Here is a 23,725-nt window from a genome sequence, read left to right on the forward strand (position 1 = left end):
AAAAAACACATTTCATTTACAAGCTATTGGATAAAGATGGCATTGCTGGATGAACAATAAGTAATAAAATGGAGAATTAGGGATTGACTGAAGGGTTCTTGAGGGAGTCAGACTGGGTAAACATATGGATACATGTACAGAGAGAGCACATGGGTAGAAATAGATCAAAGGGCTAAGGAAAACATATTACAAATGTTGAGACATTTTTGCACATTTTCAGTTTTCAGGTGGAATGGTTCCCTCTTTGAGCTTATGATGCAGTGTCATCTTGTCCTGTCTGACACATCAAAACTTTAAGATTCTGGTCTGGTCATAAGGTAGAGTAGCAGTGATCTTATGTGCATCTTACCATGATCCTTGTCCAATCTTTCTTTAAACAAAAAAGTTTCTTAATAAACTGTTCATTTATATATACCTTTGAAACTTGTTGATAGGTTACATTGTACTGAAAACTTTGTCTTCTCCCATTTCTGACTGTGAACTTTTTATCATTTTGAAGGTTTTTTTGGAAGAGACAAAGTAGGCCTATGATTACTGCATTCTTTTGGCATACCTCTTAGCCTTGATGTTTGAGATATGGCTTGAACTCTGGAAATCTTTTCCTCCTCACTAGTCAGAAAGATCCAAATGGAAATGTGAGATGTGTGAACTGGAGGGGATGCAAGTGTGTCTCCACGTATGAGAAATGATCTTAGACTTTGTAGATTTTTTTAGATCTCCAATCCCCAGCACTTTATAGGCATATGACTGGCTTCTGCCAGAAAAATGCTAAAACTGCCGACTGGGGAGGGTCAAGTAGGCAATTTTTGTAGTGTACTGCTTGCTCAGTGTTGTAACACATAGTCCAGTGAAACTCAGGATCTGCTGTTCAGGATGTTGGTAATGAAAATTTAAGTAACTTTTTCACTGCCTGCCAGTAGGGGCAGAGTAACAACTTCTAGTGATGATGTGTCAACCTATTCATCCTGGTTGACTCCTGTAAACTAGCAAGAGAAACACTCAGGCTTTCAGGAGGCTTATGCTGAATCTGTAGAGGCTGATCTGTAGCACTGGTTATTGGTTGTGGGGTTTTTCTGGTCATTGTTATAATTCACTGATTTAGCTTCTTTGAACCATTAGAGAAGATAAAAAAGAAAATGCTAACTTTATTATAGAAACAAGATTATTGAATATGATCATGGAAACTCTGGAAGGACTAGTATAATGTAGATCAGAAAAGTTAAAGATATTAAGCTCTTCTTTTGACTCTTCCTTGTGATTGCAGTCATTAACTTACCTTGTAACACTTAAAAATAAATGTAGAAAGGTGTCTTGGTTTGAAACAGTTTGGAGAGGCAGAGACCTCAAACAGAAGTCTCCTCTCTCAGATTCAATACCTCTGGTTTCTCCAGTACAGAGAGAGAGATACCAAATATGCCCAGGTGTAAGTGAAAAAAAACCTCTGTACCAAGATGAATGCTAATAACAATACTGATAAAACTGAGTTAAACCAACTGATGATGAGGAACTTCCCGAGCCCCACCCACCAGACCAAATCAAGATGGCAGCTGGTCTCCTCCACCTGGAAGAAAACCACAGCCACAGGACAGAGACAAGATGGCTGCCCTTCCATGTGGTTTGCCTCCCCATGCCTGGGAATCCTGTCAGGAAAGTTGGAGAGTCAGTGCTGGCAGGAAATGGCAGATAGTGGGATTTGACACTGGCAGACGCTTGTGTGGCACTGTAGTGAGGCTGCAGTGATGGTACAGGCATTTGGGGCAGGACTGCAGACCCCCCAGGTGACTGGAAGGACCAGCAAGACACCCGTTGGATCCACAACAAGACTTGGTAGTTACATTTTGATGTTTATTGGTTGAAGTGGTGGTTGCAGTCTGGATCGGTCAAGGTGATGGTAGAAGCCTCAAAACTCAGTTATACACACTCAGGTTCAGGTGGGAATGCCTCCAATACCTCCCCTGGAGCAGGGAGTTTTGCACTGGATGATGTAATACTGTGAGTGGGATACTAGGGAGTCTTTGACACTTTCTAAGATTTTGCAGCTGAGTCCATTATGGCTTGTCAACAAGAGATGAATACCTTCAGGCTTGGTGTGAATATTTGGGGGAGTTATCACAGCTGAGTAATCTGTGTAAGGAAAAAGAAACACTACCCCACCTCTTAGGGTTTGCTTCTTTCCTTATCTTGTTTAACACCCAGTTTGTAGGCTGAGGTGTTGGATGTGCATGTCTTCAGCCCCTGGCCTGGGTGGCCACTCTGGACATTGTTAGCAAAGCACACTGCTGATTGAGCCATGAGCACCAATAGTCCAGTCTCTTACAGCACCTGGGCAGTCACTGCAGGTGGTCCAATGCTTGAGTGAGTGAATCACTAGCAGTTCAGTCTCTTTAAAGAAGGCAAAAAACCGAAAAGGCATATTAGGAGGAAAAAGAAAAGGTGGATACCAGAATTTTTGTGTAATCCAGGACAAAAAGTATTTTAGCATTATGCAATAATTTGTCTTTTGGCTTATTAGCATTCTACTGAACTAAGTATAACATTGCATATATGTGCTGTTTCTAACACAGGGCTCTATTTATCGATATGGCTGTGACAACCCACATGTTCTTCCCTCCCCTGTTTCTTTGTGTTATATGTTAAATAGAAGTACATTAAGTGGGCTTTTCTCCTTCTGTGAGAGCTCTTTGGTATTTCTATCCCATGATGTTCTTTTGTCAGCATGTTCCTTTCAGCTTCTGATGGTTTTGCTGTCCCAGACAGTTTAAAAATTGTGGCAAAACTTTATGAATCTTTCTGTCTTGAGAGGTGTTAGCTGTGTATTGTCTTGCCTTTTATAGACTCCATGAAGAATGCATTCATGTGAGGAGAGATGTTTGAAAATAGGGGTGCTTGAAGTGTGCACTGCAGCATGCACAAGTCTCCTGTCATACTGTCAGTGTCAGGAAAAATACTCTAAACTCCATTGCTGCTAATGAGGAACAGAAGTCTTAGCAAGCAGAAGAGTTTGAACCCATCTTGTTGCAACTCAGTGTGAAAAATAACTTTATTCTTGTAGATCCACACTAATAACCACCTTCTCTGTTGAGCTCGCTAGCCTGACTTTCTAGGGTTTAGGGGTATTTTTTTAATTCGTTTGTTTTTTGCTCCATTGTTACAAGCTCTTCTTTATGGCTCTTTTGGTCCAGGTGCTATACATTACCTTCTATTACACCAAAATACCAACTAATTTGTTGCTAAGTATTTGCCTCTGTGAAGGGAATAGTGCAGTTCTATCAAGTGCACAGGAAGACTAGAAAATGAAGCCCCTGCTGACCACGGATGTGTTGGGGGTGTCTCAGCAATACTTCAATGCAACATCCTGGCAAGCTAATTATAGCAGCTGAAATGTTTCAGTGCATGGCATAGTAACAAGCAGTAACACCCGTCTGGCTGGACTGGTTGCACTGGCTGCAGCTAAGCCTTGCTGGTATTCGCTCTCTCATTCTGAATCCCTTGCCTGTGTTTAATCTGCTGTACTTTAAACACCTGTCTATCTGGAATGTGTGAAATGGCCCTACTACCCATGCAAAGCTATTTGCTCACCTGCTTTGCTTAGAGAGACAGCTTTCAAATAAACAGTGATACAATGTTTGAGAGGAAAGCATGTAAGCATGTCACAATAATAGAGCAGGATTGAGGCTGTAATTCATCAGACTAAATGCATTAGTATCAAGATGATGAGAAGAGAAAATGTGTTAGCAAAGTTGTGATCATTGTTGCTGACAAGCTAAGAATTGTACATAACCTGTTTCATTTACCATGTTGCCCTCTGTGTTTGCATCATTACCATTCTTGCTTCTTTTCAGACAATAAACTCTTTGTAGCCAGCAATTGTCATTGTTAGGTATTTGTATAGTGCCTGGCACAATCAGAACTAAACCTAAATTGAAGCTTTCTGTCATTGCAATGAAGAAACTTAAAATTTTAATTAAAGTCTACAGAACACAACAACATTTAAGGGTGAGGTATGGGCACCAAAATGACACCTAATGCTGTTTTCCATATAAGGTGGATAGCACTGCCATTACTAAACTTGCCTGATATGTCCCACTGTAAGATCTTGTCTTAAATTAATTGTAGTGTTCTGAAACATCATCTATTTGGATTCATATTTTCTGTGTTTATTGTTCAGTGTTCAGAACACTTCAGGCAAGATGAAGTATTCCAGACAAAACCAAGGCTGGATTAAAAAAAATATTTTGTGCATTTTAATATCTGCAGAACTTTTAGTTTAAATCTCTGGATCTCCCATGCTTTGAAATAGCAATTTGGAATTTAAAATTTTGTCCGAGCTTGATTGCACAGTAGTTGTTTGAAAAGCTTCAAGTGAAATATACTCAGCAATACCTGCTAGACCTTCTTAACTTCCTGAAGGTTCCCTCCCCACTGAGCATGCTAAACTGAATTTCTCTGTATTTGTATCCCTAGTGTACTCCTTTTCTCCTGTGTTCTCAGTGACCTGGTCCTTGATGGTTTGGGGACTTGTCTGACTTCAGTACAGAAGGAGTGGGAATTCTGCCACGGTGTGGAGAACAGCTAGGACAAGGAGGCTGTGAAATTTGTGCCTGAACATAATTTGGGAGAAGACACTGAGAACCATTCAGATGAAAGAACAGTTAGCAAAAGGAGTGGACTAGGGAGGGGAATAGAACTAGAACCACTTGGATAATAGGATATGTGAGGAATTAAGAATGGAAGTGTGGAAAAACAGATCAAGTAACTACTCCTGTGGAAAGTTTCAGGCCTGAAATGGTGTGTCTCATAGGCCAGAACTAGTAGGGAGGACAGTGCTGCAAATCTGTTAGAACAAAACTGTACTGAGAAAAACAAGGAGAATGACACCTGACATGCAGAAGCTGGAACTGACTAGGTGAGAATAGTGACACACAGGTGAGAAGAAAGAATGAGAAAAGACTAGAGCTGAGAAGAGATGAGATGAAAGTGGATGGCTGCTTTTGGAGAAGTGGGCAAAAGCCAAGTGTGTTACTGCTAGAATTTAATTCTGTCCAGAACTTGATGTAGGAATTAAGGATTTCTGAACTTACAAAATGCTTAGGTGCCTTGTACTACTAAACCACAAAAGGAGTGACAACCTACTTCAGTTGCAATGTTGGTTCACGTTCTGGAGTTCAGTGAGAGGATATGAGGTCTGTAATCCTGAACAAGTCCATTTTAAGTATGAGTGTAGTTATTTAATGAAGCTGGTTTGTACTCATTCAAGTACAAATTCTAGTGGAAGAGCATTGTTGAGCTATGCTGAAGTTACACCTTTAAGTGACTTAATAACAATCACCTCTGAGATCTGGAGCAGGTGCAGGGCTAGTTGTTAGACTCTTCTGTCTGTGTCCGATGTTTCATTGGCTATATGCCTTTCAGTTGCCACCAAAGTGAGGAGGGCCAACATAGGTAAGTTTTGTTTGCTGTTTGATCCTAGTCTTGGTGCAGAACTGGGTGTTTTCACTGCTAAAAAGTAACACGTGATCATGTAATTAAAGGGAGTCATAAACTTAATTCTGGCAGGGCTTGACTGGGAGGCCTTTACAAAGTTAGCTTTTCAATGTTTGTAGTGTTTTGTGACCTTCATTTTTTTTTTTCCCAAGTGTAAACCATTACACTGCTGTAGTAGATCCATTGTGTTGTGTATTTAGGCTTTCTTCAATATATTAACAGATAGCATCTGCCTGCAGTTTGGTCTTTCAAGAAGATAAGCAACTCAAGAAGAATGCTCAGAGAAAGAAACAGATACATATTATACGCTTAAAAACTCACAGATAACTTCTTTAGAGCTTGATCTAGCAAACATACACCTAATATGATTTCAGTATGTTTACTTGTGTGAACAGTTTGCAGGTGGTTGTGTGGGAAGCTTCTTTTGTGTGGTTTTGAATTTTATATCCAAGGTACATATGCTTTTGTGTTGTGCCTGTATGTATGTATGTATAGAGAGGGGTAGGGAGAGGACAGGTGCATGTTGTTGGCTTAGTTATACAGCTCATGATGACTGGAGAATTAGTCTGGTCTCTGCTCAATGTAGTATGAGCTTCTAGCTTTTGATTAGTGCACGTGGATTTAATTTTTTCACATGGCAGGAACATGATGTTGCTTTCTTACTTTGGGATTTTTCTCCCCTCTTTGTTCTTCTGTGAATGGAAGGGTTGAATTTTCATGCTAGCATTTGAATTCATTTCAAGCACAGTGTCTGTTGGTGTCATCTCTTCCACTGCTTTATGCAACTAGCACAGGTTTTTTGCGTCTGAAAATTTCCCTTTTCTAGCAGTTTCACTTTTTTAGTAAATGCTCTATCCCATTTACATAGTGATGCCTTTTGCTCTTTTCTTGGCTTTTAATTGTTTCTGATAGTTTGTTTGGGTTTGTTTTTGTTTTGTTTTTTTTGCCTCTTTAGTTAACAAACCTGAACTTGGCAAGTGGAGCTATAAGCAAGGGGAATGCAGCTGCCCCACAGAGCTACCGGTCACCATTCAACAAAAGAGGGTCACTGTGGGCTGTTCAGTCAGACACTCATAGAGCTGACAAAAGATCTGTCTCTTCAGCAGTCAGGTAAGTTAAAATTGCTGCTCTAGCTTTTGGAAGAAGAATGCAATGCACTCAGGAGCTCATTTGTAATTTGTGTTTGGCTTCTTGCTTAGATGCTGCAGTGTGTCCAGAGAAGAACAGTGGAGCTGGTGAAGGGTCTAGAGTACAAGTTTGAGGAGTGGCTGAGGGAGATGGGGTTGTTTAGCCTGGAGAAAAGGAGTCTTGGGGGCAACACAATATTGCTCTGTACAGCTGCCTGCAAGGAGGTTGTAGCAAGGTCTCTTCTCCCAAATAACAAACAATAGGACAAGAAGAATGGCTTCAAGTTTCACCAGGAGAAGTTTGGATTAGATACTAGAAAAAATTTCTTCACCAAAAAGGTTGTCAAACATTGGAATGGGCTGCCCAGGAGATGGTGGAGCCACTTGGAAGTGTTTAAAAAATGTGTAGATGTGGCACTTAGGGACATGGTTTAGTGGTGGACTTGGTAGTGTTACGGTTAACAGCTGGATTTGAGGATCTTAAAGGTATTTTCCAGCATAAACAGTTCCATGACTCTATCTAAGAGCTTAGTAATCGTTCTTCTCAGATCTGGAAACTAGGCCTATGATAATAGTTATGTTGCCAAAGCTGTCAGGTGAAATAAGGACCTGGATGAACATGTAGGCTGAGAGGGAAATGTCTATCTTTGACTTCTCTGCATCTGTAAGTTCAAGTTTGCTAGTGTTGAGACATATATGCAGAATGCTGCAAAAATCTCCACTATGTCCTCATCTTCATGCCTTTTCTGTGAATATCAAGTTTAGATTGCTCAAAGATAGAACAGCATAGATAGAGCAGTGTTTATTAGATTTTCTTTTCCAGATGGCTTCTTTATGCTCCATATGAATTTTGGACGTTGGAATTTATATTTATAGCTAGTATGCTCATGGGAATCAGGGCAGAGGACTGTGGTTCTGCTGTAAAACCATTCGTCCTGGGATTGAAAGAGTAGCAAGATTGACTCACAGGAGTCTAGATCTTGTAGACTAGGAGCAAGTCAAGCTTGCTGTGATAACTAGGCTGAATACAAGCCCGGAACTGCTGGAGATTTGAGTTCTTCCTTTACCACTCCAGTAAATATTATTTATTCCTTTACCTAAGCTTTCATTTTTGTCTTTTAAAACAGAATAATGAAGCAGAGCTTCTCCAGCACATGAGTTTAGGACTGGAAAGCACCGTACACATGAAAACACTGGTTCTTGTCATTGGCATCTGAATGCTGCTGAAAAATGGAGGGAGGTGAGAGAGGGAGACACACAGTGCAGCAGGCATGTGACCAGAGTGGTCATCCTTTCCCACAAGGGTCTTTCAGTAGGAGAATTGTAATGGGATTTGGAAAGCTCAAGTAAAATTGTTCTTATTCCATCAGTCACTGCTTTTCACCCTGCCTAAAGAAGAAGAATGTGAGAAATGAATTCCTGGCCTGTTTCTGTTCCAGGACAATGTTTGCCTCTGGGATTTAAAGTTATTGAGAGAGGTGGTAGTGATTCTGCTCTTGGAGCCCAGCCAGGCAAGCTATTACCTAATCCAAATAAAGAACTTATCCAATAGGTGTAAACTGCGTTTTCTTCTTACACGGCTTGGGAGAGCAGCAGCATGCAGGCTGTCCTAGAGCTTCCGTTCTTTTTCTTGACTCTGCTTGCACCTTTTCATGGACTCACAGATATAGCTGCAAACTCCACCATTTAATGCCCAGAACTCTGCTCTGAATGACTTTCAGGGCTGTGCCTCATCTAGCATTGTGTGCATAGTTTAATGCTTGTAGTTAAAATTTCTGTTTTATTTTCTACAACAATCTGAAAATGCTTCAGAATTTTCCTGTCACAACAGATAAAAGATTCCATCTTCAAACCTTTTATGAATCATTTAGTCTTTCAGTATTTCAGTTGCTCTGGTTTTTGTCCTCAGAGAAAGTGACAGAAAGATGTCTTAGGACTCTTTATTGAGTTATTTTATCTTTATGGATGCTTTTATTGAATGGCCAGAATACTGGGAGTTTTTTGTAAATCTGGAAATGAAAAAAAAAAAAGGGATTCTTGAGGCAGTGCTGGATTACTTGGTCTGTGAACTTTTATTTTATGAGAGAATTCCAAAAAGAATATCAAGGTCGTGAAATATGGAGATTGCTATCTTGTATTGTAAATGCCTTTTTTGCTACTTGATTAGTTACATTGGAGCAAGCAGTTCATGGAGGGTCATCTGATGGGTGTCAGCCTGTGCTCAGTGCTGGATAACTGAAGAAAAGCTTTCTGTTTTGTTCCATTAAGGTTCTGGTCTATCACTTGCAGAATTCAGCAAGGATGAAAATGTTTTGTAAATGGTTCTCTTATCTGGCTTGCAGTTGGCTCCAGTTCAAATATCTGCCTCTGAAATGCAGTCCCTACAGTTTTTGTATGACTCTGTGGTAAATCTAAGCCATTTTAGTGCTGCTGAGGTTTGTTTGAAAATTTTGGTCTGATGTTTGCAATCTATAGGAGTTGGACTATTCTTGTTGACAAATCTTTCTCTCCTTTAATACCCACTCTCTGAGTACTGACTTACTAAGTGTTTCTCAGAAGGACTCCTTCTTTTGTTGAATTCTTTTGGCTGTATGAGGTGAGGTGCCAAATTAGTAGTCCTATTGCCAAAAGGCAAAGGACATCTTGGGTTTGTAATATGGAGACACAGAACAGTTCTGAATATGTTAAAATGTTATTTTATAAATCTACACTGCTGTGCATTTTGAGATTTTTTTGTCACTTTCTATAAGCATTGGTGCTATTCCCACTCAAATGATGACTTAGTCTTTTGCTGCACCTCAAACAAAGAAGCCTGCAGAGCTCTACAACAGGTGAGATGTTCCAAGTTGTATGTGGGCTTACTTTTGACTACTGTAACATGGCTGTCAGCATCTGCCACATTTACTGCAGACCTGCCTTTGTTGCCCTCTGTACCTCATTGAATTTATGTCAAATCTGTTTTCTCCCACTCTAATCATAGTCCTGTCTCAGTGCCCTATTTCAGTTCTGTCTCGATTGAGTTCTCACTCAATTATTTGGGTAGGGTTGTCACCCCCTCACATTGTGCTGTAAAGGCACTAAACGTGATTACATGTTTTGCAGTAGAATTATTTAAGGTTGCCATATATTATTTTTATCACAATTTTAATAATGTAATCTAAGGACCACAAATATGGAAGTAATTCCTCATTATCCAGTGAAACTACCAGTCACTGAAGCCAAGACTGTACTAGAACTGCTCTTGATAAAACATTATCTTGAATGCATAATAAAGGTAAAAAATCAACTGTTTAAAGAGTGAAGCTTGTTGATTCAGAACATAAACTAAAGTACCTGTTGGTAAAGTGCTGCATAACCCCTAGTAATGGGGACAGAGGTTACTTGAAGCTTCTGGCACTGGAATTTGCAGCTGCTATGCCACTTGTTTTTTGAAAAAGACAGTGGATTTCTCCTCCAAGAATTACTTCATTTACTGCTATGGGTACATGTACGACACGTTCTAGGTTTCAGATGTTCTGTTCTGATCATACTAAATATATATCCTTTGGACTTGTGAGGAAGAGTCCCAGATGTCTTATGAGAGTTTTTTCTGCAATGGTGTATTTGGCTTCTCTAGTTTCATTGAATCTTTGAGTTTTGCCTGAAAGACCCCAGACAGCAATCACAGGCTAATTGTGTTATATATGTGTTGCCTTGTAGTTCTGGGTTGATAATGACTTTTATTCTCTTCCAAATCATTTGTTTTGAGCTCCCTGCAGTTTCTTGCAAAGTCGAGGCTGCCTGACTGTTGTCCTGTGCTGCATTTGCCAAGTGTTCACAGCCTGTTTGTTTGCACAGCATCTAGGTGTAAGGTAACTTGGAGGCTGTGCTGCAGGGATGCCTCTGGAGGAAATGAAGGGGGAAAGCAGCAAGCACTGAGGAATACACAGTAAGCCCTCAGTTCAGTTTGAGCGAACTGCGTTGACTGTAACACCTCCCTGGCTAAGCAGTACAGAAGTGCCAGAGCAGCAGCAGCCCAACAGCACTGAGTCCAGCCCTCTGCTAGCATAGCCACGTGTCTGTTCCTGTCTCCCCATAGTGCTTGTTCTCTTCCCTTTTTGCTTACCTTAATACCTAAAGTAATTCAATTTCTTTATTCGCGGCAGAGGAGTATTTGAGGGTGGGTACAGTGATTTTTCTGTGACCTCTGTCTGCATCACCTCTGCAGCTCTGTCATGATGACACTGCCTGCGGTCCTTGAGAGGCAGCACTTCTGAGAGCTCTGAATTTGGAGTTTTCTGTTATTACCTTCTGCTCAGAGGAGGTTTGAGGAGGGCAGGCAAAAAATAGAATTACTGCCTGTATGTTCTTGCAACTCATCCTGTTTCTAGTTTGTGCATGTTCTTCCTCTACTCATGCAACCACGAATATTTGTGCCTGTAACAGCCTTCTCCTTCCGCAACAACCTCTTATCTTTTTTTTTTTATTTTATTTCCACACACATATTCCAGGGTCACCAGTGACAACTTGTTAACTGTGGAAGTGAATTGACTGACTTAAACTTTAGAAATACATGACTTGCCTTGTATTTTTTTTTCTATATATATTTTGGTCACACTAAGGAAACTTGTGATGTCAGGGCCAATTGCTCTCCATCCTGCTTGGAAATCGCCCTGAGCCTCAGCACCACGGATTGGCACAGTCCTGCAGGATCCCTGCTTCCCACAGCTAGGCCTTGGCTCTGACTGTCTGGAGCCTCCAGGAGAGGAAAGGCAGAAAGCTCGTGACTTGCCCAGACAGTCTGAGGCCTGGCCCTGCAGCCTCAACTCCCCAGACACGTTGAGTCGGACTTGGCTGGCAGCCGCTGCACTGTTACTTTTCCGAAGTAATAAGTGAGATTAATCACAGGACCCTTTCCAGCGGCAAAAGGGGGTTTGTGCTGCCTGGAGGGAGACTATAGGAGCCAGTGCTGGGGCTGTGAGCCGGAGGCGAGAACTGGGGCCTCGCAGCAGGGCAGAACAGGGCACCAGTGGAGTTGTGTGAGTGTGGACTCTGCTCAGCTGCTTCTGGGAGGCTTTGCTGGAGCTGTAGCCTGGTGCCTCCCTTGGATGGGCTGTGGCTGAGCACAGAGGCCACAGTGTCTGCATTACCTGTATCTGCTGGCCTCGGACAATTACGATTTTTGCAAATAAAAATTTGAGGGGGGACAGGTTTCTTTTTGACTACATGACTTCCTTTCAGAGAAGAGATGAGGATCTTTCCTACTGTTCCAAGCAAACAGCCCATATTGACAGGTGGATGGGAGTGATGGGGGTCTTGTGCCTTCCCCCAAGCCAGTACTGCATAATGTTTTTGGGTTTTCTCATTACAGCTGCCTCCACAAATTGACCTTATTCTAATGTAAACATAGGATTTGCCATCCTGGACTAGGCTACTAGTCCCTCTAGTTCTCATATCCTGTGCTTCAGAGCAACTATCACCAGCATCTTCAGTAGAAGTTCAGAGAGCGTTCTGATGGGCAGCAGGGAAATTCCCTGTCTGGAGGAAAACTTGATTTTGCCCTCCAACGGCTAGCAGCTGGCTTGTAGTTCTCACAATACTTTGTTCTATGTAGTCTGGTGTGGATATTGTTGTTAATCATATATTTTTACTTTCTGCAAAAAATATAGTCCTGTTAAGCTGTAGCAGTGAGTTCCACAGGTGAATTTCATATTATACAAAAGTTTCCATTTTTAATTTTTCTCCAAAATTTGCTGAAAGTCTCTGTACCTATAATAAGATTACATGAAGGCAAACAGAAATGCTTGATTTATTTTCTGCACTATTTATCCTGTATCTTTCTATCATCTCCCTTCTTGTTTGTCTCTCCTAAACTAAACAGTCCCATTCTTTTCAAATTCTAAATGGAAATTTTCCCGACTCTCTAGTAATTGTCTACCTATCTTTATAGAGATGACAAGAAACGAAAATAGTACATCAAGTAGGAGTAAAACATTAATTTCATGTAAGTAACACTAGTGTATCTTTATTTTCTAACTCACATATACCAATATCTTGTTGGCTTCTACCCATGCTAAACACTGAAATTTTTATTAATATGCACTTGTTTCTCTTTGATTATTGCAGTAAATGTCAAACTGAGCAACAGGTATAGGCAGTTCATTTTTGCAGTTGTTTTTTTTCTTTTTCTTTTTTTCCATTTCTTCAGTAGTGAACTCTCCTTTTCCTGCTTCCAGCTGCCACGGGTGGATTTTGTTGACTGTGATGAGTTACTTGCAGTTTTCTGTTCTATTAAATACCTAATTCAATATAGAACAAGTTGAAATTTTTTAGTGTCTTGCACTACTTGACTCATAATCTCCTCCTGTTATCCCTGATTTCGAATGTCTCTGAAATATGCTGTGTAGGTTCTAGGTATTTCATGTTGCAAAGTGACCAGCAGATCTGCTTTTCCTCTGCATTTATTTAAACCTCCAATTCACCATTAAAATAGTTGTTTTCCAGAGTGGTATTCAGAGGGTTAATGTGCCTGTAGCTCTTGTGGGGGAGATCTACTCCGCTGCTTATGGCCTTCTAGGAATGAGGGGACCCTGTAGTCTGGTGCTCTGTGGGAGTGGCTCTGGCTTCAGCAGCCTCCCTCTCTAGAGGAGTTCTGAAAGGGTTACAAGGGAGCCTTGGCTGTTTCTTTGAGCTGTTTGGAAAGGACGGGCCTCAGACAGCTTGGCAGGAACCTGGGGCCCTGTTTTTTCCAGCCCAGCCCTTCCTTCTGCACAGAGCAGGGAATCCCACGAATGTCTGGTTTTTCCCCCTTTTTAAAATCTTTTTCTAATAATATTTTTATCCATCTGTGACTCTTCCCCACACAAGGATCTCAAGCTTTATCCATTGATTGGCCTTACAGGTAGTGAGGTGTAAATGAAAGCTGTGCTACCATGCCATAGCTGTTGGAATTAGTTCACATTGTGCAGCTGAGAAGGGCATTGGGAAGGTTCCCAGAAGAGTGTCCTTTCTGGCATTGATCTTAGGGCAGGTCCATCTGGCCTAAGAACAGAGGGATGGAATGGGCCCATCTTTGAACTGTGCTATTCCCATGGGTCACACTTTGAAATCTCAGAGCTGCATGTTCCGTATCCTCCCTACCAGACATACAGAATGCTGCTTTGTAAAAATGGAAGTTCCCTTTGTAAGCCAGGCTTATGAAAGGCAAGATGGGGTTAGCAACTCTTCCTTCATTTGCCTCATGCTCTCCAGCACTGTACTGAAGTTGAACTTATTGTGAATATTTTGAAGGTTTGCAGGTCTGCCCTGTACCTTTTCACCTCAAGAAAATGGAGGTGTCTATAGGCTAGTGTTAAAGGGAAGTTTGATTACTAGTGAGAGCAAAGGTCTTAAACAGCTATGTTGAAGACATCAGTATTGTGCAGCCGAGAAAGAGAAAGTAGATCAGGATTATGTTGCTATCTCAGTAAGCCTGTCAGATGCTGTAAGTAGGGTGTGATCTGAGATCCATGTAGAAAGCCTGCCCAGAAGGCAGCCCTCATGTGGGGCAGTTCCTGGACAACCCTCTGAAGTCAGCAGCCAAAGGGCCTGGAATCAAGCTCAGCTGAGTTAAGAGTTTCAGTGACCAAGTACAAATGCCACAGCAGGAGGTAGCAAAAAGGGCCAAAGGGGTTTCCTTCCTGCTAGGATTTGTTTTGGAGCTACCTTCCACTGTACAATGGAGTTTCCACCACCAATGCACATTCGTATTTTCCATCCAGGCCGAGGTCATGCTTTAGCTTGACTTGCTCAGGATGAGCATGGCATTCTTTCTGGTGTTTTATACTGTGATATAAATGGGAATTCCCTGCAAAAGCACAAAAAAACCCCTTTCCTATCCCTGAAAGTATTAGTGGGCCTTTCCTGCGAAGATCCTGCTTTTACCTAATTTTCCCCAGCTTTCAGGCTGGTGAAGTTTTGTAGCTGACACCAGTTTCTGAATTGCATTCTGTTGGCTCCATGTCAGTCTGTTATTCTCCAGGGTTTCTCTGGGCTGCAGGTATCAAGCAGCAACTGTTTGTGAACCATGCAGGGATCCACTGTTTAACAAAAACCTCTTTTGAAAAAAGGGGAGGGGAAAATGTAAAAAAGTCGGGATTATTGCAGTTTCCCTATGTATTTGGTGACAGCTCTGCTTGGTGATCCTTTTTACTGTCTCATAGATGTATGTATATTGTGTAATCTGAAGATGGGTCAACCAGAACTCCACTGTGGAACACCAACTTTTTGTTTAGGGAATAGCGTGACTTATAATAATGAGTACTGTTTGTGGTTAGTAGTACTTTCTGAGTCTTTACCCAACACTGGATACTGTCAGCCATTGAGTAATTTGAGCAAAATGCTCTGAATAAGAGAACTTTGGTTGGTAATGAGCAAGAAAGCATTTTAGTCACTTAGAAAAGCTTGTTATTGGATTGTCCAGAACCAGTACCAATTACAAAGATTTTGAAGTGCACTGTTAAAGCTAGGCTATGCAATGTCAGGATGGAATACCAAGAATCTTTTATCAAAAGCAGGAAAGTTATTTCTAGGATTTCATTCTGTAATAGTAGGTGAAAGATATCTTCTTTAAAAAAAAAAGGGAGGGGAGAAGGAGCAAAAAAAAAGTAGATAGTGCTTAATGATGCCAGTTTCCAGACATGCTCCTATTGCACACATTGCATTTTTATTAACATTTCTTATCCAAGTACTGTTCACAGCAAACCAGGTGGGGGGCTACCAAACCAGCCTGGCTAATCCAAATCTACTTAAAACTGGCACTGAGACAACAACCTTTAGTAGAAGGAGTTTCAAAGTAAGAGAACGTTATCAAAGACATTTTTTGTGTTCCAGCTGCTGGGTGGTTGGGCACTGGAACAGGCTCCCCAGGGAAGTGGTCACAGCACCAAGCCTGCCAGAGTTCAAGAAGCGTTTGGACAACACTCTCAGGCACATGGTGTGACTCTTGGGACCGTCCTGTGCAGGGCCAGGAGTTGGTCTCGATGACCGTTCTGGGTCCCTTTCAACTCAGGACGTTATATGATTCTATATTGCTTGACTTCTTTGCTTGAATTTCTGACTGCATCTGGTTCAGTAAGTGTCTTTTACTACCCTTTCTGTCTTTCTGCAATCTGGCTTGTCGGATTTAACTGAAAAGTTAGTCAAAGAAGATCTGGCAGTGCTGTACATGCTATTGGCAGCTGTCTGTCAGAGGTGCTTAGCCTGGGCAAGAGTCATCCTTTGGAGCTAAAGGGCTATGACTTATGTGGTCCAAATCTTTTGTATGCGTAAAGAATTCTTTATTTGCTTATTGTTGGAAAAAAAAATTAGAATCTTCTCTGTGAAGAGTGTAGCCAAGCTGGGCCATGAATGTCTTCAGTGTTGAAAATATGAGATTTCTTCAAAATTCAGCTCAGAAAACTTTCATGTTTGGTAGAGCATGTGAAAAAGAGGACGAAACCTCAAGTCTTGGACCATCTATTTCTTTTTCGATATCGGGATAAAGGTGCTGATGAGTAAAATGAAGATAAGCTGACACCTCTTAGCATTTTGAAAAGTTGGAGATGCTGAGACTTGAAAATGAGTAAGTTTAGGAATTTTGTTTCTTGCTACTGGTACTTAGATCAGAAAAACTTTTCAGTCATATTCTGAATTTGAAATGAGAATTTTTCGTTACTCATTAAAGACAACATACTCCTTAGTGTAGCGACTTCTACCTCCCATGACTGTTTCTTAAAAAATCCCAAACTGTGGTGTTAGAAAAAGCTTGAAATAACTTGTTAGAAAGTGTTCTGTTCAATAAATTTCTCATCTTGGCTCCACTAGACTCTTGGGTGTAAGATTCTTTGACAGTCTCCTGATGCTAAAGATTTATTTCTCTGTAAATATCTCCTGGTGGATGATAATTTGAACAACAATGAAAGGCTTTCCAATTCAGGCAGTCAACATGGCAGAGAACACAGTCTCATCTTTTGTGAAGAAATCAACAAAGAAAACAATGTTTGTGGAACGTCTAAGCACAGGCTCTTGAAATTCTCAGCCCCAGAAGTGATTCTTCATGGACTTCTCTGCTTTTAAAATGTGATGCCTTGATAAACACATCTCTTTCCAATAAAGAACTTCATATGATATATCCAGAATATTTTCCAAGAGAATGAGATTTTGTTTTCTACTGACAGTGATCCCACTAGCCTTCTGTTTTCAAAATTCCTTACTGAAAAATTAAGGAAGCTTAGAGTTATCCCTTATGAACAGTTCCAAAAAAGGATTTCTATAAAGATTTTTTGGAAAAGCTACCTTTCATAGAGTTTGGTTTTGAATATTGACAAGTTGCTTATCGTTCTTCAAAGTTGAAAAGCCTCAAGAAGGAGCTGTGTTTAATGTAGAATTAGTTTCATTAAAAACCCACAGAAATAATAACTTCATCTGTTATCCAAGTTCACAAATATTTTATTTTTTATTTTTATTTATATAAATATACACATATAATACATTTTAAAGTATTAAATAAAATAATAAGTACTAGTAAAATAATTTTGAAAACCCAGTTTTACTAATTGGATTATTCTGGTATATTTCAAGAAACTTGGATCCAATACATTTTTACCCATTTAAATATTTTGTTTTTCTGTTCAGGACATTGTTTGCGTAACTGATTTTGTTTTTTTCAAAGGTCAGAGTCATGTTTTCATTTGTTTCTGAAATTTCACTTTCCTGCTGCTGGTAGTAACCCGAATGATTTAAATATGAAAGTATCCTATACTATCTGTGTAAAAAGAACAAAATTTATGCACCAATTTCTAGGTTGTTTTGAGGTGCAAGAGACAGAATGTGATTTATGTAGTGCAATGGTTTTCTTTATTGATATTTTCTAAATAGGAAAGGAAAAGTTAACATATTAGGATTTCTAAAGCATTGCAGAACCTGAATATGAGTGCAGCAAACATTGTGTTGCTGAGAAGCATTTCTGTGAAAGGGAAAAGAAACGTGGTGCTGGATATTTTGCTGTTTGCATGTCTCCCTCTGAAATTATCTAAATTCTTGATATCATGTAACTTTAGTTGTGAATTGTCCTGATTGTTGCTACAAAATGCACAGTTGTCTGGGTATTGTTTGTCAAAATCTCACTCTGGTGTTTATGGTGTGTATTGTCAGGTAGCAAAACTAGGTAACAACTACTCTTGTCATTTAGTTTCAGGTTTTTTCTAACACTATTACTTTTATGTGAGAACTTGCTTACTGTCTTATACTCCAGCTAGTCTCAAGAGCCTTAAATACAGTACACAACATAAAGGTTAACCTCTTAGCAAATGTTACTTGAGCCTTCTGGAGGTCATGTTTGGATCCTATTTTCTGTACTACAGATCAATTTTTCTGTGAAATGTACCAGTTGTGGCCTTTGAGAAAAGTCTACTCTATTTAGAACATTTGCTAAAACATGAAAGGCATCAAGTATAAAGAAACAGTGTATAATGTAGATTTCTCGGTGGACACTGTTGTTATTGTCCTCTCTTGATGTGCCTTATCTATGCTAGGAGGGGAGTCTTGAAAGTACATTATTCCACAAGTGGCTGGAACATTTTAGTCTGTCCTTTTAAGGGTTTAGCATCTGCATCTTTGATGTGCTCAGGCTCAGAATTACATGCAATCACTTGATGAAATTCCTGAGGTAGTGATTCCATGGTTCCCATCTGTGTTCCTGAGTCTGGGAGTTTCTGACTATTTATACAATTTTCTCTGTACTCATAGGAAACAATTCCATTTTGGCTTCAGAAAAAGGGATTGGGTTGGACTGGAATATAGGATTGCGTAACTTTTTTTCATGTTTAACCACAAATTCCTGTGAAAGCTATTGCACTTCCTCTGAAGATACCTACTCTTGGCTTTTGGTTTCTGGAGTCAGTAGAAATATTCAACACCCATATACAGTCCAAAAGACCTAGCAATTGAAAGGCTTATCCAAAATCAGTCATTAATGAATCCAGCAAAGTTGAATCCCTAAGGAAACAGCACCATCCCTGCATTCATATTCTTCTCAAACCTCAAGGAGAAAAGATGGATATCGTATGCAGTTGGGATGACCATCCAGGCTGGCACAACTGCATCATAGACTCTTCTGTCCATACTGGAGGAGGAAATGTGACAGATATGGGTGCCTGTTCAAATGGAGAGAATCTAAAAGCTTTTTCTAGGTGCTGCAAATAAAACTAGTGCTTATAGTCTCTACCTCCTAGCCTGCAGTTGTAGGCAGATAGAAATGTCATGTAAAAGACTTCAGGCACTGGGTGATCCAAGTAAGTTTTGTGCAACTTGAACATCTTCTGCAGACAAGGTCTGACAGAGAGGGATCTTTTAACAAATACTAGACAAGTCTGGGAACTGCCTTTTAGAGTGTGCTATCTCATCTCTTGATACTATAAAATATAATTATGGGAACATCCTTTTACTCATCTTCCTCTAATGACAGACTTTGTCTGTCATCAGATTTATCAGTTTCCTGAAGAAAGATTTTATTGACTCAGTTTACTGCGGTCACACAAACTTTGTGTTCTCTGTGTTTAATTGTGTTCTGTCAGCTGGTCTGCTTGGTCAGCACGTGTGTTTCTGCCCGCTGGGGAAAGAGGAGAGAACTGAGTGATTTGGGACTCTCCCATGATTTTCCACTGCACCACCTGCCTCGGAAGTGCCTGCAGAACTGCCAAACATGCTGAAGTGGTTAAGTGTACCAGCTCCTAAAGAAGCTGAAGGGGAGGAGTGATTCTTGCCTGATGGGTGTTCAAAGGGAGCTGAGACTTTGATGTTCTGTTTTAGCAGCTGCCAGGTATTGCTGCCTTCAGCCCTGTGCAGCACTTGTGCCCCCAACCTTCATGCAGTGTATTCTTCTTTACACTGCCAGAATGGAGAGAAGGAAATAAAATAAATTTAATTAAGCCAAGAACTTGGGCATTAGCAATAGTGTTGTTTTGTTATATTTTACACTTTGAGTTGTAGTGCCTTGTGCCACGTGTCAGTGAAGCACCTTGCACTTGCTTGGGCCTATTAGAATAATGAATTTATTTCACTTCAGTTTTCTTTGCCTTTCTCATTGCTGCTTTCTTACCTCTTCTACTTTGTCTGCTTCCCAAATAATCATAGTAATTTTGATCTTTTGTTCTGTAATGCCCACATAAAATGGGCAGAGATTCACATCTGTGGTGTCCCAGAACTCCTTGCTGAGTCTAGAGGGACTAGATCATCTTTCCAATGGGGATTGAGAGAGACAGAGAAATGTGGCTAAACTAAGGCTTCATATAAAGTCTCTGTTAAAGCAGGGACAGACACCACTCTGCTATATCTCATGGAGGCAGAAAGCTGGGAACTTCCCCTTTATTCCCTTAACTCTTCTCTGCCAGAAATAAGATGGTGTAACTCAGTTTATTCCACTAATATTGAATTTCTTTATGATAATATGAACTCCTCTGTGATTTTTCTTGTTGAAACATTGGATTACAGGAAATGCTGGAAAGTGAGCTTTGTTTTCAGGTGTAGAGGTAGTTAGATCCCCATAGTAGGAGTGCAACAGGGACTATATCTGTATAGCTTAAAACAAAAGACCAGCCAAAATCATTGTAATCTGGAATGGTCTTTTCTGGCAAGGCAGTATGCTTCTATGGTATTAATCCTTGGAGGACAAAGTGTCAAAAAATGGGGAGATTCTTGCTCTGCAGTACTAGCTTTTCCAGGTAAGGCTTTATAAAAATAGAAGTCTTTGCACTCTTTTCTTGTAGTTCTTTATAATCGAAATCTGGTATGTCACACCCATTTCTGGAAGCAATAGAGGCAGACAGATGCATAGGAAGTCTTGGGAAGGAGTTGGCACCATTTATTTTCCTTTTTTGTAGCAGTGCTGACTATAGAATTTCTAAAATATTTTGTCTTTTCATATTAAAAATCTATAACATCTAAATCAAAATTAAACCTGCCATTCAGCTCTGAAGTTAATTTTTAGGCTAGATTTTAGCTATCATCAAAATACAGCATACTTGTTCTTTTCTGAAGAGTAGTTTTCTGCAAGTAGGGGATCTGTGGAAGATTCTTAGAAGGAACATTACAGACCTGAAAAACTTCTGACAGTTTTAGCTTGAGAAATGCATTGCTAGTAATTCATGCTACTTTGGTCAAAATAATGAGCACTTCCATAAAGTATCTGTTACCTCTAAGGAAGTTGGATGGAGTGAAAAATAGCACTTATCTTTTACAATACAAATACAAAGCTTTGTGACCATCAGTGAGGCTTGCAGGGATTTTAAGAAAATCAGCTAGCACCACAACCCTGGTATTGCTTTGGTGTCAGAGTGCCATGCTGCTCTTAGGATGGCTGAAAGTCTGTATATCATGTTTTTTCTGTAGTGTCTATCTGCGGTCTCTGTATAAGTAGCCTTTTTTTTCTTTTTTATTTCCTGCCATATATATGAGATAGGATGGTCTTGCCTATGTAGCATATACAGTTATTGGGTCAGCTTCTTCAATAGGTAACAACTCGTGCTATTATTGTCCTCTCTCAGTGTAGCTGAGCATATTCCATCAACACCCCCCAATTATACTTTATGTAATCGTTTTGTTATAGACTTTAGAAAGTGTGTGCTGACATAGACGCAGTCACTTCTTCCTCTTCTTTCTCTAACTCATTGTTAAATGTTCAGGGAGCCACAGCAGGTGAGTGGATCTTTTTACAGGAGGAGGAAGTAAAGGAATTTTTTTCTTAACTCCAGCATAACAGAACTGTAAAAGGAAACTGAGGAGGAAAAAATGCCAGTTTAAAAGGTAGATCACACTCATTTACAGTCTATTTCATGTTATACATTGTTACCTTATAAATCCACTTGAGGCACAAGGAAAGCAGAAACTACCCATACATACAGAATTGAGTTTATAAAATGGGTAAGATAAGAATGCTAGAGGCACCTCCTTAGTCAGCATATAAGTGCTGTTGGGTCCAAGGGATTGTGTAAGTCTTATCTTTTTATCAGGAAACTAGTTTAGCTTCATTACATTGGAGCTAGGTTTATAAATTTCAGTTGTGTAAGGGAAGAGGTCTCTTGAAGACCTTTACTTTGCCCTTTTGTCAGTGCTTGGGGAATTATTCAAAAACAAGAGACTGTTAACCACAAGCATACAGCCTCACAGCTAGGACCCAAAGAAGTGACCTTCAGTTCTTGTTTTGTATTTTTGTCTTGTTTAACATCTAGTCTAGATTTTATACAGCTTTAATTGTGTTATTGAATGGTAATGCAGCAGATGCATCTTATTGGTGTCATGCTGCTACTCTACCTCCTTTACCTGGAACATTTATCTTAATATGACTCTCAGATGACTCTTTCCACAATCTGTGATTAAGTCAATTTGTAGATGCTTTCTCTGGAAGTGCTGAACAGATTCTAGCCTTTCCTTTATATATTATAAATGTAGAGCTGTTGCTTCCTTTATGAAGTTCTGTTATCTGGGGCTTGAAATGTACAGACAAGGTGTCAGGGAACTGTATATTCAGCATGCATTGTTCCTGCAGACAGACCATCTAAGCTGCCAGATTTATCAAGTCTTCTCTGAGGCTCTCATAAGAGGGTCTTCATCTACCACATACAAAGGTGATAGGTCTACTGAATGTCAAGCAAAGTTGGTTGCTTTCTTGAATTTCAGTGCAAATTTTTTGTAATCTAGAGGCTTGACACGTTCTTTAGAGGTTTCTCTGCGTACTCATATTTAATGTTTAGACAACGAACACCCAGAGTTAGGTGCATGAAATGTCTCTACTGTGTGGTCATATGGAACTAAAAAATTCATTTGGGCCTCCAGTGGAGACCTGGACAGCACAACCCTGTGGGTGTCCTTAAGGCCCTGTGGTGTCTTTTGGGAGGCTGATGGTGGCAGGGATATCTAGCTCTGGGCAGGGGCAGTGCTTTAAGTACTATCCCCCATCTCATGAATCCTAACCCTGCAAAACTCAACAGCCTGTTTTTTGTTTGTTTGTTTATTCTTCTCAAGTGCTCTAGATTTCACCAGTTTAGCCCAATTGTAACTTTCCACTTGCCTCTCGGGACTTGGAGAAGGAGCCTGAGTTGCTTTCTTTATTCCCCATTTTCTTATTCATTGGGATCTTGCAGCTGCTGCTTGAGCACAGATAGCAAGGAGCACCACACTCTGGGAAAGCCTGTGCTGGAGGAAACTTAATGGAAAATATGAAAGAGAAAAAATGTGTTTGATGGACTTTTAATATAAAAAGGGTGAAAAAAAAGAAAAGGAGGAGGGGGAGATTTATTCACTGTAATAGGAACCAAATGTTGTCTGGGACAGCAGCTATGCTCTCACTCTTTCCCTGTAAACTTTGTGAGTGGCTTTTCAAAGGAGTCATTACAGGGTGCGGGGCTAATTTAGTGGTCCTGAATTAACCCCTGCCTCTCTAGGCAGAGGTAAGGAATATGGGTTTGCAGGAGAGATTAATGATTTTAATTACGGACCTGATCATGAGCATATTCTAGACAGATAGCAGTGACCATTTACTGTTTTTATCCTCATGTGCTACTGCTGCTATCCACCCATAAAAAGCAAAGTCTGCTTGCATAAAGCACTAAAAAAGGTATTAAGTCTAGAAATAAATAAGCACATAAGTCTGTTCCAGTTTGGTTTTTAATATACTTGTCTACAGTGAAAAAGTAGGAGAACATAATTACAAATCATGTTCATCAAGTTGATCTGCTTGATCCGTGTTAAAGTTTTACAGTGGAACCTCTTTAGTGAGGAATACCTTTCCCATCTCTAAGTGGTGCAATACTGCATCTAAGTTTCTGGTACTTTGAATTCTGTGGCGTGTGTATATTCACCCCAGAAGGTCTGCCTGGGCTAGGACAAGTGATCAAATTTAAGATGGCACTTAACACATGTTCTAAGTTGAATGACTTACCGTAGTCAAAAAGGATCTAGACAATCATCATATCATGGCTAGGCTTCATGAATGAAGATTTGGGAAAGGCTCTATCCACATTTGTTACAAGCACATTGGTGGCTGAAAAGGCCAATACGAGATAGACATGTCCGATTGCAAAAGGCACAGCAGAAAGACTCCTTAGGTGGTATATTCTGCA

General features: G+C 40.2%; 1 protein-coding gene across 6 annotated transcripts in view; it reads left to right on the forward strand.

Annotated features, from left to right (window-relative positions):
* TTLL5 (tubulin tyrosine ligase like 5) overlaps positions 1-23,725 on the forward strand; it is a 136,842-nt gene that overhangs the window by 76,025 nt on the left and 37,092 nt on the right. For 4 of the 6 annotated variants that reach the window (XR_001921968.2, XM_018082939.2, XM_018082941.2 and 1 more), the window contains one exon: positions 6,440-6,594. The exons of 1 other annotated variant lie outside the window; for it this stretch is intronic. Coding sequence is in view for 4 of the 5 variants with exons in the window: in XM_018082939.2 (XP_017938428.2) it covers positions 6,440-6,594 (155 nt within the window). In the remaining variant the exon portion in view is untranslated. Of the gene's footprint in view, positions 1-6,439; positions 6,595-7,738; positions 7,789-23,725 lie in introns of those variants that run through there. One more of the 6 variants, XM_018082942.2, reaches the window with a different exon arrangement.

The sequence above is a fragment of the Manacus vitellinus genome, unplaced genomic scaffold (genome assembly GCF_001715985.3).
Source record: "Manacus vitellinus isolate BGI_N305 unplaced genomic scaffold, ASM171598v3 scaffold_6_pilon, whole genome shotgun sequence".
Lineage (NCBI taxonomy): Eukaryota > Metazoa > Chordata > Aves > Passeriformes > Pipridae > Manacus > Manacus vitellinus.